This window comes from Chelonoidis abingdonii, chromosome 2 (genome assembly GCF_003597395.2).
Source record: "Chelonoidis abingdonii isolate Lonesome George chromosome 2, CheloAbing_2.0, whole genome shotgun sequence".
Lineage (NCBI taxonomy): Eukaryota > Metazoa > Chordata > Testudines > Testudinidae > Chelonoidis > Chelonoidis abingdonii.
The window spans coordinates 47961340-47976963 of NC_133770.1; the positions used below are offsets into that span (position 1 = coordinate 47961340).

A 15624-nucleotide genomic window follows, 5' to 3' on the forward strand; every position below is an offset into this window, starting at 1 on the left:
CCTTCCTCTTTTTTCTTTTAAAGCAAAACCCATCAAGCCTGGCCTCCTTCACAGCGAGCCCCCACCCCTCTCCCCCGCGCGCTCCCTTTGTGCCTTGGACAGGCTGAAAAGCAGCGCTTGGGCGACCAACCCTCGTTCTGCGCCTGGAAGCTGAGTGAGATGTTGAGACACGGTCCCTTCCGCAGGCAACTCCGGCGTCAGTTTCAAGGCTCCTCCCTTCTGGCGAACGGCAGACTGCGGGGCGCCTGGAAACCGGTCCGAGGGAGAGAGGCGAGGGGTAGCGCACTTGAGGGATTGACACAAATGGTCAGGTGGCGGCGGCGGCGGAGGCTGGAGCTGCCGCGGGGAGCCGCGCGCTGCCTCTCGCCACTCGGCTTTGCGGGGCAGTGAGGAACGCTGGCGGGGCCGGGACGGGGCCGTTTCGGGGTGTCCCCCTCCCGCCGCCCTGCCCCCCTTCATGAGTCTCAAGTTTGATACGGGCGCAGCAGAGGCAGCAGGCGGCGGCGGGAGTCCGGCTGGGGCGGCAGCGGCGCCGAGGCAGGGGTCGGCGAAGTATGGCTGAGCAGCGGGCACCCCCGGGGGCGGCCGGGCACGGCCGGGAAGTTCGCGGCGGGGGGACGGCGGCGGGCGGCAGGAAGAGGAGCAGCAGCAGCCGCCCCAGCTGGTGTCTCCGGCTCCTGCTGCTGCTGTGGGCGGAGGCTCCGGTGCTGCCCGCCCGGGGCCAGCCCCAGCAGTACAACGGCGAGCGGGGCATCTCCATCCCGGACCACGGCTATTGCCAGCCCATCTCCATCCCGCTGTGCACGGACATCGCCTACAACCAGACCATCATGCCCAACCTGCTGGGCCACACCAACCAGGAGGACGCGGGGCTGGAGGTGCACCAGTTCTACCCGCTCGTCAAGGTGCAGTGCTCGGCCGAGCTCAAGTTCTTCCTGTGCTCCATGTACGCGCCCGTGTGCACGGTGCTGGAGCAGGCGCTGCCGCCCTGCCGCTCCCTGTGCGAGCGGGCGCGCCTGGGCTGCGAGGCGCTCATGAACAAGTTCGGCTTCCAGTGGCCCGACACGCTGCGCTGCGAGAAGTTCCCGGTGCACGGCGCGGGCGAGCTGTGCGTGGGGCAGAACACGTCCGAGCGGGGCACCCCCACGCCCTCGCTGCTGCCCGAGCTCTGGACCAGCAACCCTCAGCAGCGCGGCGCGGGGCCGGCGGGCGGCGAGCGGGGCGGCCGCTTCGCCTGCCCGCGGGCGCTCAAGGTGCCCTCCTACCTGAACTACCGCTTCCTCGGGGAGAAGGACTGCGGCGCCCCCTGCGAGCCCGGCCGCCTCTACGGGCTCATGTACTTCGGGCCCGAGGAGCTGCGCTTCTCCCGCACCTGGATCGGCATCTGGTCGGTGCTGTGCTGCGCCTCCACCCTCTTCACCGTGCTCACCTACCTGGTGGACATGAAGCGCTTCAGTTACCCGGAGCGGCCCATCATCTTCCTGTCGGGCTGCTACACCGCCGTGGCCGTGGCCTACATCGCCGGCTTCCTGCTGGAGGAGCGGGTGGTCTGCAACGAGCGCTTCGCCGAGGACGGCGCCCGCACGGTGGCGCAGGGCACCAAGCGGGAGGGCTGCACCATCCTCTTCATGATGCTCTACTTCTTCGGCATGGCCAGCTCCATTTGGTGGGTCATCCTCTCCCTCACGTGGTTCCTGGCCGCCGGCATGAAGTGGGGCCACGAGGCCATCGAGGCCAACTCGCAGTACTTCCACCTGGCCGCCTGGGCCGTGCCCGCCATCAAGACCATCACCATCCTGGCCCTGGGGCAGGTAGACGGCGACGTGCTCAGTGGCGTCTGCTTCGTGGGCATCAACAACGTGGACGCCCTGCGGGGCTTCGTGCTGGCCCCCTTGTTCGTGTACCTGTTCATTGGCACTTCCTTCCTGCTGGCCGGCTTCGTCTCCCTCTTCAGGATCAGGACCATCATGAAGCACGATGGCACCAAGACAGAGAAGCTGGAGAAGCTGATGGTGAGGATAGGGGTCTTCAGTGTCCTCTACACGGTGCCTGCCACTATAGTCATTGCCTGCTATTTTTACGAGCAAGCCTTTAGGGAACAGTGGGAAAGAAGCTGGGTCGCCCAGAGCTGTAAGAGCTATGCCATCCCCTGCCCCAATAACCACAGCAGCCACCACCATCCACCCATGAGCCCTGACTTCACTGTCTTCATGATCAAATATCTCATGACCTTAATCGTGGGCATCACCTCAGGCTTCTGGATCTGGTCGGGGAAAACACTCAATTCCTGGAGGAAGTTCTATACCAGGCTTACCAACAGCAAGCAAGGGGAAACCACAGTATGAAACCCAACCCAGCCAGGCCAAGGGACACCCACCATCCCAACCAGAGAGGGTGGGTGAGGGACCAAACTCCACTGTGTGCCCACAATCCCAATCAGGGAGGGGGGGAGAGGCTGCTGCACATCCACTCTTGGCAAACTTTCCAGACTGCTAGCCATTTCTCCAGCCTGCAGGGAAGTGAGAGAAATGAGGCGGGTGAGGAAACTCCTGAGATGGAACAGTGTTTGCCTGCTGTGGGGAGTGAACATTATGTGTGACTGGGGGAAAGGGTTGTAAATAGCCTCTGTAAGATTTTGTAAGTATATTTGTATTTGTAAATTACAAAGATCTCTGACCTTTTTTATTTTTAGGACATTTTAACTCATTTGCAGATTTTCCCCACTGTTTTTAACAGGCATTGGATTTTATTTTTCATTTTAGTACAGGAAGGGAAAATAAAAGCAACCAAAACAAACCACTCTTTTCATCCCAGCACAGGTTTTGTAATGGTTTTGCTTGGAGTTCAGTTGGATGAACAGCATGGCCTGGATTGAGGCTGCTGTAATGCCCTAAGGTTCCTCCTGACACAGGTTGGGTCCTGATCCCAGCAAGCCTACAAGATAGGTGGGAATGGGGAGGGGCACAGACACCTGACTTGATCCCTTCCCCATATACCTGATGGATAACAGGGGAGTCTTGCTGTCTGCATCCTGAGGGGATGGAGGAGCCGGCAGCATTACCTCACTTCTGTGCACTCCGCCATGGATGGTGGAGGGGAAGATGGTCTGACCACTGCTGTTCAATACTAGACATGTCTAGTCTGTGCCATATATACCCAGGGAGATCTTATTCCTGCTACCTAACCTTAGCCCTGCCGAGAGGTGCCTGATCAGGGCAGAGCAGCAGACTAAACCTTTCTGTCAACACTTAGCATTAGGTGGGGGGACTGGCTGCCTTCTGCTTTTTTATCTTAATTAAATTGTACCATGTGTTTGTTTTTTCAGTGGTCAGGAGTGGTGGTCTAATATGAGCTGCACCTGTAGTATGTCTGATGGCTTAAGAGAGAGAAGAGGGCATAGATAGCAAGCTTTATTTTTAACCTGTATAATAAACTTAATTCTTTTTTTAATGCAAACCCAAGAGGTGATTGATCTGGCTAATCTTCCATCAGAAATAGGGTTATTGGCTATTGCTGTCCCAAAAGTTTCACGGTGTATGGAGGGAAGAAAGACTGAGGATAGTTATAAATGTTAATTGTTGTGTGCTCAGTTTCTTGGCTGTCTGCTTCCTTGATGGGTCAGCTTGTGTGTGGTATAACATTGTTTCTTCTGACAATGAAATTGGTGAGGGAGAACTACCTGGATGGTTGTGTTGAGGTACTTGATATTTACTTAAGATTAACAGACTGCTCAGTATAAACAGGGTCAGAAGATATGAGCTCAGTAGAAAGAGATTAATTGGAATGACATGCTGTATTCAGCTTTTTTATTAAATCTATAAGTTGACTTTTCAGTTTGGAAATATTTAAAACATTAAAATGCTCCTGTATTAAAATGCTCCATTATGTACACATTGTGAGGGAGGAATGATTTATTCCACTATTAAATAAACAACAACCAAGAAACAAAATACTTAATCTGTTGACCTATGAGACCTTAAGGAAATTCTGATGTCCTTTCTAGTACCATAATTACATTGCATACTGTGAAGCATGTGTGCAATATGTCTATCTTTAAAAAATGTATGATCCTGTGTTTTTTTTAAAGAGGTTTAAACAAGATACATCAAATGTGACTCTTCCCAGATGCATTTTAATATTTAGTCCTCTGTATGAAAAACAGCAGAATGCTTCTCTCTCCTGATTGTATTTTTTTAAAGTTTTTATATAACAAATGTCTGTATTTAGGTTCATAAATATTATCTCAGGCTACCATACCCTGAAATGCAATGGTATTGGAATTTGGTATTCATTTATTTCTTCCATTATCACAAGATCATCTATATTTATAGAGGAATAGAAATTTATATATATTAAATACCATATTTTTAATTTCTCTTAAATAAATTGAGGTTTTGTACAAAATGAGTTTGTCCTTTTACATATGTATCACAGTAATTCAATATATACGTATTCATTATTTTCATATATTACAAGGTGTGGGTGGTTTTTTGTTTGTTTTTTAACTGCATTCACAGTACAACCTAGAATTCAGTGTAGGAATGCATTATATAGCTTGTTTTTTATGTCTAGGCCAGTTCAGATTAATCTTTTGAAAGAACTAATGTATACTGTTCAAGATCCTTGATAGGATATGGTTGATGGTGTGAAATACAAGAAGAGATCTGTTATATGGCAGGAGAAGAAAGAAGCTTGCAGATTTGGGGGGGGAGGCAAAGGAGAGATTAAGTTGCAAAAACTCTTCTACATTTGCTATTAAAAATTTGCCAGTTTCTCACTGCCAGAATCACATTCAAGCTATGTTTCTAAAATATAAACAATTGTCTTTCTCAGAATATTTTAGTATGCAGCCCTTTTTGTTTTCTTGGAATCTTGACTGTTTAGAGAAATCAGAGTTGTAAAATATGTACATGACAATATTTCCATTAGGGTTTTTGAAGAATTACATACATTCTAAGCTTTTTTCCAAAACATTTTTGTTATCTTCCAAAGTGCCTTTTTAGACGTTTGGTTTTGGTAGGCATACTTGGATAATTGAGATTTTTGTTTCTGATGCTTTCCACTGTTATAAGATAGTATTGTGTTTCATTATACGGTATTGTAGGGGATATAAATTGTTTATAAAAAAAAACCCAGGCAAAAATTAACATGCAGTATGAAGGAAGCAAGACTTAAAAATTAGAGGCAAAAATCTGTCCTCATAGACATGAGAGCAGAATTTAACCATAGGGCTTTTAATTTTAGCATAAATGTACTGTCCATTTTTTTAAATATTGTCTTTTTAAAATAAATTCTCTGTTCTAAAGCACAAACCATTCAAATTCATTTGAAGTGCAAGTCCTTTATGGTCAGGTGAATAATTAGAACATTAGAGACATTTTGACCAGTTACCTTGAAACTGAATATTTGTTTATTCGTTTATGCATTGCAGAAAGTATGTTAGGGTTATAACAATTTTTGTATTTAATAATGGAAATGTGGTTTCTATACAAAGTAACATTTTGCTAGTCTACACATTTGTGGTCTGCACACTTTATAATTTGTACTTCTAAGATTTAAATGTAGGGTGTTTCACATTGCTCAATCTTCATTATTTTTGCAGACTAGATTACAGTATATCATACAATTAAATTGTTGGAGCAAGCTCCATCTTATTCGTGCGTCATTCTTGGTTTTGTTGTTTGTTCCTTTGCATGCTAATTTGCAAAATTCAATAATTTTCAATAGATTACATAGTTCATGGGTGTTATCATAGTGCACAACTTCCTTCGTGCATTTTTCTTTGGCATACTTTTATTTGTCTACATAGTTCAAATGCACCTATCGTGGTTTTTAGGACTTTTTGTAAAAGTCAAGGTGTCTTCTTTTGGGCATATTAAAATAGCTTATGCTTCACCATCGTAAAAGACTCCAAACATATCCAGTGTTCAAGTGAATTTAGCTAGACATAGGATTTCTGACAACGCTATGTATAATTGGTATACCATATTTATTAGCAGACTGTATTGTAGTATAAAAAGAAACAACGTTACAAAATTCGACTTTGTGTTTTCTAAAGAAGATAATATAACAAAAGCTTTGATACGGGAAAGTTTGACTGAGAGACTAAAGAATATTGGTAAAAGGCATTCTTTAATCAAACGCTATGCTCTTTCATTTAGAACGCCACTGATCTAAAATGCAGGCATATATAAATAAACATGTTTCTCTAGCTATTCTCTATAGAGGGCAATATCATGATAGCCTGGAGAACTGGGGATGCTAAACTAGAGTTCATCCTTCTGTAACAGTAGCACTATTTGTAAAGTAGCACACTTGCACTATAGTTTCCGTAATAAATCCTATTTTTTCAGGGCTTTTAACTTGTTCACATATATTATCCACAAAACTGCCAATTTATGAGAATATTTTAAAAGGCTAATTTTTAAAAACTGAAATGCTGCATTCTAATGGACCTAAATTCTAACTTAACATAGGGGGTGAACTTCTGTATATTTCTATCTCAATATCTGCTACCATGTACAAGTGCAATTAAAGATTCTTTCCCTGTAAATGGTGAAGAGAATCCTCACAAACTTAGTTTATAGTGTGGCCTTTTGACTTGGAAACTGAGGTAAGGCTGTTATTTCATCCTCCGTTCACCCTCTAGTGCCCAGACAATATAATTGCAATATTCTTGGTGGGTAACATCACCTAGCGTGCTAAGATCTCTGGAGTATCTAACAGGGACATGTAACAACATAATTCAGCCTCAACTATGAATATCCTGTTTTTAAAGATCCAGTTCAATTTGTACTATTTATTATTTGTACCATAATGAGACCCAGCAACTTAGTCCAGATCAAGGAAGGCCCTTCTGTGGTGAGCACTCTTCAAACAAAGGTATGGGCTCTGCTACTAGGAGATCACAGTCTTAAAGCCTCTATCCTGCAAGCACTTATGTACATTAGATCCTGTGACAAATTCTGTCTTTTGCTGTGTTGGTACTGGCATGCAACACCCCTAATCTTAAATCTATCAGACATACAGGTCACTTGCTGAGTTTGCAAGATATGCAATAATCCACACAAGAGAGGGAAGGACAGAGTTCTTTCTGTCTCAAAGATTGAATCCTTTGATGCCCTAAAAATGTTTACAGTGCAGAAGAGTGACGAGAGTAACACATTTTCTAAAGTTCAGCAGCTTTAGCAGGTTAACATTGTTTGTTTTTAAAATGAGTAAAGAGAGAAAGGAAACAAAGCCTGGTGACTTAATAAGTGGAGGCATTGTTATTCAAAGACATCTTATTAAGACGGCGCTAACAATTTATGAAGTCAGTGGGAGTTTAGGGTGCTTAGCACTTCAAGAGACTGGGTCCTTGATGTTTATCTTGTGCACAAAATCCTTTTGGGTTAGCCCAGTAACTATCATATCAAGCTGGATAATATTGACAAGAGTGTCCTGTAAATAAACAAAGAGAAAAAAAAATCAACACTTAATTTCATGCAACTACAAAAACTGAAATTTATACTGTACATTTGCTTACAGCCCTTTATGAGCACCCACACGCACACACCAACATCACATACCGGGAAGCAATGCAATTTTATGACAATTCAGTCATCACTGAGGCTTGCACTCAGAAAACCCATAATATGTGCATTTAGTTACCATCCTCTAATCAGATGGTTTTTTTCCAAAATAAGGTTTGGTTGCAATAAGAGGACGTGAACAACATAATAATGTAATTGGTATTGCGATTTCCCTTTGTGTATCTTTGTCATAATCATTACAATATAATTTAAAATTTGTCTTTGCATATAAAGAGAATTAATGTAGAAAAACTTCCATTGCCAGCTAGCAAGAAAGATATTTCATGGTGGAAGACCTAAAATAACTTTTATGGCACTTAACCAATCTGATGTCCCTAAGCAGTAGAACTAAAATTAACTGTCTACAGTAAATAGTTACATTAATGACGATGAACTGCAATGGCAAATAAGGCTTTTTGTCTCCTTCTTATTTTGATAGTATCACAAATCATGTGAGCTTTGCTCATGCTACCATGATGTTGTCAGTATCTCTTGTTGTGACTGAGAACAGTCTGTGGGTTTTTTCCAGCTTTAATACAGTTTTATTAAAATAAACCACACTTATACAAAGGATACGTAGAAAAGGATATAATTTTATTGAAGGGTCTGCTGAGGACAAAGTCACAAGATGCACTCAAGTAGCTGAAATCCCTAAGCCTGGTGGTTCTTTATATTTTGTTATTGCATATTTCTTGCTTTTAAAATAGCACATACATTTAGGGTGTTGTACTTTATAATTGTTTACATTCTAAATTGCATGCCTTGTATGTTAGTCACAATACCATCTTAGTGAGACTAATATATTAGTGACGCTAAGCAGTATATATAATATATAACTGAGCAGTAACAACACCCCACTGACTTTTTATGTTGGTTTGTTCATATGAATGAGCGTTGTTGTTTTGTTACAAGTTATTACTTATTTACCTCCACCAAGGTGCATGGTGCTGTACAAACTTATTGAAATCTATGGAAGGGAAGTGTGAAGTCCTCACAATCTTGCAGGCTCAGGCCTCTACATATGTGGAGTTGCAAATAGGAGGTGATAAGATCCCATTTAAAACGCCTGGTCTTTACCCTTCCTTCTTCAGAACATAGGCCTAGCTGATCTGCTCCCCTTGCATTGGTAAAAGGAGCACATGCCAGATGCCACCAGAATTGGGAAGAGGGGCTCAGCAGTGTACTTGTCACACTGCAGAAACCCCTCAAAAGAACTATGGTGTTGGGCTCCCATGTCCGGAACAAGGTGGAGTCAGAGGAGCAGCTCCTGTTTGAGATATTTTTGTTTCTGAGCACAGCAGAGGAGAAATCTCGTAGCTAATACTGGCTTACACAGAACTAACACCCACTTCATGCCTCCTGGTCCCCCATGGAAAGGGACAGGCCAGTGATCAGCTAGAGCACTCTTGTTAGCTGGTGGGAGAGGGGAATGTGAGGAGTACTAGGGAAAAGCCAGATCTTGCTGCATTACAATCCCAGGATATATAGGATTTCAGCTTGGTTTCCCACACAGTATGGTGCCCAGAGGTCCCAATGCCACATTCTCCACCCCGAGATTAGAAATCCACTCCCCTCAAGAGAAAATGGGAAGGAAGCTCTGTGGTGAGCTTGGCTGAGTTTCCAGTTGATTTTTCCACAGGAGTGGGCAATTTGGCCCAGTGTTGTAAGTATCTCTTACATCAGGGTGAAATCCAGGCCTTATTGAAGTTAGTAGTAAAGCTCCCATTGACTTCACTAGGGTCAGGATTTCAACTAAGGACTTTTTAAAATGCTTCAAAAATGAATTTTTAAGTTTAAAAAATATGGGTAGGGTCAAAGGTAACTTACAAACTTCTCTCGAGAAAACAGATCCCAGTGGCAGCTCATTTCATTAAGCCCTAAAAGCACCTCTAATGTTACTCAGGTCAAATGTATCCAGAATACATGGTTGTCTTCCAGTGGCAGATAATTTATCTAAGAATCTGAGAATCTTCACTACCTCTCTCCTCCGACTCCCCACCAAAAAATGTAGTTCAGATTAGTTCCTCTGAAATTCTGTCTGTGGTAATACATGTTAAACGTTTATCCCAAGCAGTAGTGACAATTTATTTATTTCAAGGTTAGAGTTTTCTAAAGCAAAGCTGTACAACATATTTAAAATGAGGCTACTTTTGTTCCTGTATAACATACTGATGACCAGAACGTGTAGTGGGGCCCTTCTGTCATTGTGTATTTTTTTCCACTTCTGTGTTTTAAAAATGTATATTTTACACACTTTCAAAGCTGAGGCCGTGCCCCCCCCCGCAACCTCCTCCCAGTTCTGCAAATAGCCTTGCTTTGCAGTCAGTAACAAGACATGTTGCTTCCCTGAAACCAGTTTGGAAACTGGGTGTGGGCAGCCTGCAAGAGGTAATAAAGGCAGTATGACTTGTGCGATCAATTCCTCATGGTGACACCCATTTAAAATATTCACAGGAATTGATTCAACCTGCAGGTGTTGCCCAAATGTTACGCTGGAACCTATTCTCCCTTAGTGTAAATACAATGTGAGAGCCCAGTCTCATTAATCTCAAAGAGTTTTGCTGCTGACTTCAAGAGAAACTGAATCAGCCACAGCATGACTAGAAACATACACAAGTCTTTTTTTTATTAAGCATAATTAAAAATACAGCAAAACAAAAAATGGCTGAAAATTAAAACCATCACTCTTCCATTTGAGTAATGGTGTGGCATGCCGGGTGTGTTTATGTGATGTTCTGAAGCAGCCAAGGTGCAGAAACCAGGAAAAGTTGCTGGGATGCTTAAGGGTCAGATTCTGTGTGCTGCTGAGTGCCCCCAATTCCCACTGACTTCAACAGGACTCACGGAGCTTTGTGGGTGTGACTGCTGCCAATCCCAAATGTTCAAAAAGCCTGAGTCAGACTCACCAAAAATCACCTGTTTGGCTTGAAAATCATGAGATTATGTAAAACTAATATATTTGGTCTCTTTTCATTTGCCTTCTGCTTTTTGACCCTTTAGTGTGTACTGGGGGAGAGGGTGTCACATTTTGAAGCTTCTTCACAGCCATGAGGGCTAGAAACTTACTTTTTCTTTAAGAATGAAGGCTGAAATCATCACATATCCACTTAACTCCAGGAGCTGGGGCTTTAAGGAAAACAATAATTAGATTCATAACAAAATCATGAGAGTTGGCAACACAAGTTATAAATCAATATGAACAATTATGCCAACGAGTATGGTCATTATTAAGAGTTATTCAGCATCTTATAGACATAATACTGATCTCCCTTTTGTTTTCACCTTGATTGGCTACTGGAAGGAAAGCAACGTGTAAGAGGGGGCAAACCATCAATTATTTTTTCACTTCTTGGGCTGCCATTTTCACTATTCATTTTGCAGGCTATGTCCCCAGGCTGATAAATTAAACAACAGAAAGGATTCACTTCTGTTTAAGTTGTTGAATCTTATTTTTAAAAAGGATCATTTACTTGCCATTAAGTTCCATTGATATGACCCTGCAGCTGGTACTAATTCTCCAAGGGAGCTGGGTTTTGCCAATGACCCATTTCACTTAAGATTGTTTGTTTTTTTTTTTTTTTAAACAAATGAACTTATTGTTGACAAAATGTTCTAGATGTACAGAAATGAACCATTTCTGCAAATGAAAGATAGGCATGAAATTTGAACTGCATCACTCAGTCTCCTAGGTCTCTTTGACGAGACTGCTCCAACTGCAGCCAATTATGATGGTGGTTTCTGTGATATGGGCAGCTGTCCATTAGGCATGGGTATGAGACTATCACCTCCTGTCAGATTCCACCAAATAGTAATTGGATGGGTGACAGCTTTGAGCCACAACCATTCTGGGGCAAATTTGAATGAGGTTCTGTACACTATTATCTCCTGAACTTCAGTCTCCTACTGCAAACTACATTAACCCTAGCAACACTGGGAACATCCATGTCCTCACTGCTCTGCTGAGGGACTGAACATGAGCTGACTTCTTTCCAGTCCTGAACTCTTTTCCCTTCCCTCACCACCATCCCTGAAGGAACCTCATCTCCCTTTCTACTTCTCTTTTTACTTTCCCTTTCCAAACACAGAGGCCCCCTCCACCACAACCCTAATCCTCGCCTCTGATTGAAATGAACTAAAATTGGAAATATATCTGTAGTTACAAGTATTCTGTGAATGGCAGGTAAAAGAATTTTAACAGAGGGATGCTTCTGAAGTCCACTTTGCACCCAGTGTTGTGTTTTATCTAACATATGATTAATGAATAATCAACCAGCTTGCTATCATGACTGACAGAGATGTCCTGCTCCTCATGGCAGTCTTGGGCCTTTGGCTTGCAAAGCCAACACACAAAAAACAATGCTAAATTTCCTTAGGGTCCAACCAGAATGCTAAGAGTTTCTAAACTGAAACACCGCATTCCTGTTTGCAATACACCAGTGGTATGGTCACAATTGCATTGAAATTGAAGACAGTTTTACCACTGATTTCAATGGAATCTGAGAAAGGCCTAAGGTAGCAAACTTCCACTTGGTGTTTAGGTGCTGGTGCCTCCCTCCTACAGTAACAGGCTTCTGATTAATTCTAGAACTAGTCTTAAAACTTTCTAGTTACAAAAAAGTAAGTTTGCTAAAATTTTATTCCTCTTAGGTGCATGTCTTGCCATACTAGTGAGCTTGGTCCTGAGACTACCTACTCACCCCTTTGGTATAACAAATGCCTTCTTAATCTGCTTGTACCACATCTCTTTTGATGTCTCTGACTGAATGTGAGACTCCCGTTCTCACTGGAGGAGAAATGATTGTCAGTGGCCAACATAGGGGCTGGAACTAGGGATGCTGACTTTGAAGTTATCTCCATCATATACAGGGTTTACAGTTTGATTCAATGGCTTTCAGCACCCCCACTATGCAAATTATTCCAGCACCTCTGTTTGGTGCTGCAGTGTGGCAAACTACATAGAAAAAAAATTAGCATCAGAACATAGGTTCTAATGTAACAGTTCCTATGAGTGTCTGCTCTAGTTTGTTCTCCTGTGTTTGACAGAGCCTGCCCTATATTAAATATTTAATGTACTCATGAAACACCTTGCCAATGATACACATGCTGGGGATTTTCTTTCTGACCCCACCTGATGATCTGCTCACCTTGAGATTTAATAGTCATGAATGCTAGTCCAATTCAGAGGGTTTTTTTTTGTTTCCTGTGTCTTCATGGAGTAGGAAAGGGGGCAGAGGGAAAGCATGCTCACAATTTACTCTCCTTTTTCCATGAACATCTAGGCTCTAATTCAAGCTAGAATATTTGGTCTTGGCTCCAGTCAACTGAATCATTTCTTTAAGTGCCTCCAACTCATGGAATGAGAATCACAGGTTGCTTATAAATGTGAGTCCTCAGAGTGGCACACAGTGTTCTACCAGACTGGATTGTTTTTACTTCTATTACTAGTCCAAGTATACTTTCCAATCCAATAGCTGGCCAAAATTATCACACTTGTGTGACATACTGCAAAACTAAGGCTGCATAAGGTCACATCTATGGAAGATAAGAAGTACTGCCGAACTCACTGCTTGTAAATACTTTGAGCTTGTAGCATTAGTACAGTGCCACAGATGTTCCCAGTCTTTTTATAAGTATTGGATACAAGGTTGGTTGCAACAATTGGAGTGCAGATCTTTAACTCAGATCTAGCTGAACTGGTGCAACTAATAATGATTTCTTCCCAGTGTCAACAGGAAGCCATAGGCATTTCTGGAAGCTGGGTTATAAGCACACATTTTTAACAGTAAACCATTGAAAGAACCTATCAAGGATTTGGTGGACTCTCCATCACTTGGAGTCTTGAAATGAAGACTGGTTGGCTTGCCAAAAGATATGCTTGGTTCACCTGTTAGTTATTGGGTTTGATGCAGGAATTACTGGGTGAACTACTAAGGTTTATTTTATATAGAATGTCAGACTCAATAATCACAGTGGTTCCTTCAACTTTAAAAATTTATCTATGAATTGCAGCTGCACTGGTTTATCTGACACTCCTAATTCCACCCTGCAATGTGTTGCCTTATATTTGTGTTTTATCCAAAAGATCCTATTCCTAAAAGTAGTGATGGACATTGTGGACTAAGTATACAGGAGTACCAGAATGCACTGATACAATAGTTTTGTGGATGCACCAACATGATGGTAAAAAACACTGTTACTCTGTAGATACTTTGCTTAGTCTTTGCTTATCTTTGTAACAAACCATTTCATACAATCAATGTTCCTCTCTTGGTTTCTTCATGTGGTATAGAAAGTGGTGAAGAGGTACGCGTGTCTAACACGTAAATACAGTGCCAATACATTAAGGAGAAAGAAATGGTGTTCTTCTAACACGTTTCTTCTTGTAGATAATTATTTTGAATGGCCATTAAAATGTATTGGCATATCCTGCTACATAAAATGAGTCTTCACCTCATCCTTGAGTCTATTTCCCAGATCACTTTATTATTGCAAGTGTCTTAATAGCCACTGAAATGCCCGAAACAAGTTAACAATCTAACCAGTAAGTTAAGAGGCTGCAATTTTTTAAATTCATTGAGAAATATTGGCAAAACTGCAGACATATGTTTCTGCTGCTAAAGCTTAGTCTTATCACAGTTTGAAAATGTGGAAAATCAATTATGTGCTTTGAATTATACTCCCTTTACTGCTATAAAAGTATTTCTTCATTCTTTCAGGGTAGTGAAGACTTTGTAACATCTACCACTAACAGGCTGTTAGGACTTTCTGCTAAATGAATACACTGCAAGTAAACTAAACAGAAGGCCTGTGGAATGCTAAACATCCACTTTCTCTTCTGTTGTGGCTGTGCTGCAGCTTGGGAACCGTCAGCCTTGTTGCTACAACATCTGGACAACATTTGGGGTTGTCTCTCAAGTACACGGGTGTGCACCTCTGGTGAATTTTAACTTTCAACATCTTTCTCCCTCTAATCTATATTTAATGTTTCATGACTAGTAGTCAAAGAAATTTCAACTAAATATCAGGTTGGAATGAAAATGATCCTTGGGAAAACATTCATTTTCAGCATTCAACAGCCAAGTATCTGTGACAGAGATGGTCCCTAGAGATTTTTGTAGCCCATTCTCTTGCAGTAATAATAATTAAGACTCATGATTACTGTGCCTACATAATCAAAGATCGCTTCATAAAATGTACTCCCTAAGGGGAAAAATTCTCTGTTCCTAACTGGATGTCAGTCATAGGGATCAGCACCCCCAGGGATGTCAAGTCTTTTGCTTGCCCTTTTCATTACAGTGTTGTTAGCATTGTGTTACTTCATATTCTTCTCAATGCAAATGAGTAGGTAATCATGTGTAAATCGTGCCCTCCAGAAGGCACATGTGGTGAGGGTTTTTTTTCTCTCTTCTCCAAATCTACCACAGGGATTTCTCACATGGAACATAATTATATCTCTGCCATATGGGCTCATTTATATTCTATTACAGGTTAAGCTAATAGGACTTAGAACTATGCTAAAAATACCTCAAAGTGTTATGAGCACTGTCAAAACACTTGTCAGTTCTTACTTGCCTGTTTGATTGCTTGTGACTTTATATTTATTTAGAAATCTGTAGAGCCAAGAAACTGTAGTAAAACAAAATAAGGTCATTTTTATGGCAGCAATGAAGATTGTGATTCTCCGCAGTGTTCTGCTCTTTTGATTTGAGGCAAATGGATCAGATGTGATAAAACCAAAAAGCCTCTGAGCCACATTTACCTGAATTGTCTCCCTCCTAGAATTTAGGTTTCCCAGGAGGTACAGAATACAGATTTCAGATGTGTAGTTTTGTCATTATCAAAATATATCAGGTCTGTGTTTGATGTAATCGTCTTCTGGTGTATGGCTTCTGATGGCACAAACAATGAATTAGATACTGGTAAGTGATGTAGACACTCCATCAGAGCAACATTGTCCAGAGACATCAAACACATCCATCCATCATCTAGATGATAAAGAGGGCAGATGTCAGGTTGTTTGTTCTTGAGCTTCACAGTGGCAGGACGGGGAGCT

At 42.3% G+C, this 15624-nt stretch overlaps 1 protein-coding gene across 1 annotated transcript; it reads left to right on the forward strand.

The window, feature by feature from the left end:
- The first annotated feature begins 457 nt into the window (after positions 1 to 457).
- FZD1 (frizzled class receptor 1) lies at positions 458 to 3182 on the forward strand. The gene is given in 2 exon segments (XM_032798111.2): positions 458 to 490; positions 492 to 3182. Coding segments are annotated over 2 exon segments (1887 nt in total). The 3' UTR covers positions 2346 to 3182.
- The last annotated feature ends 12442 nt before the right edge of the window (positions 3183 to 15624 follow it).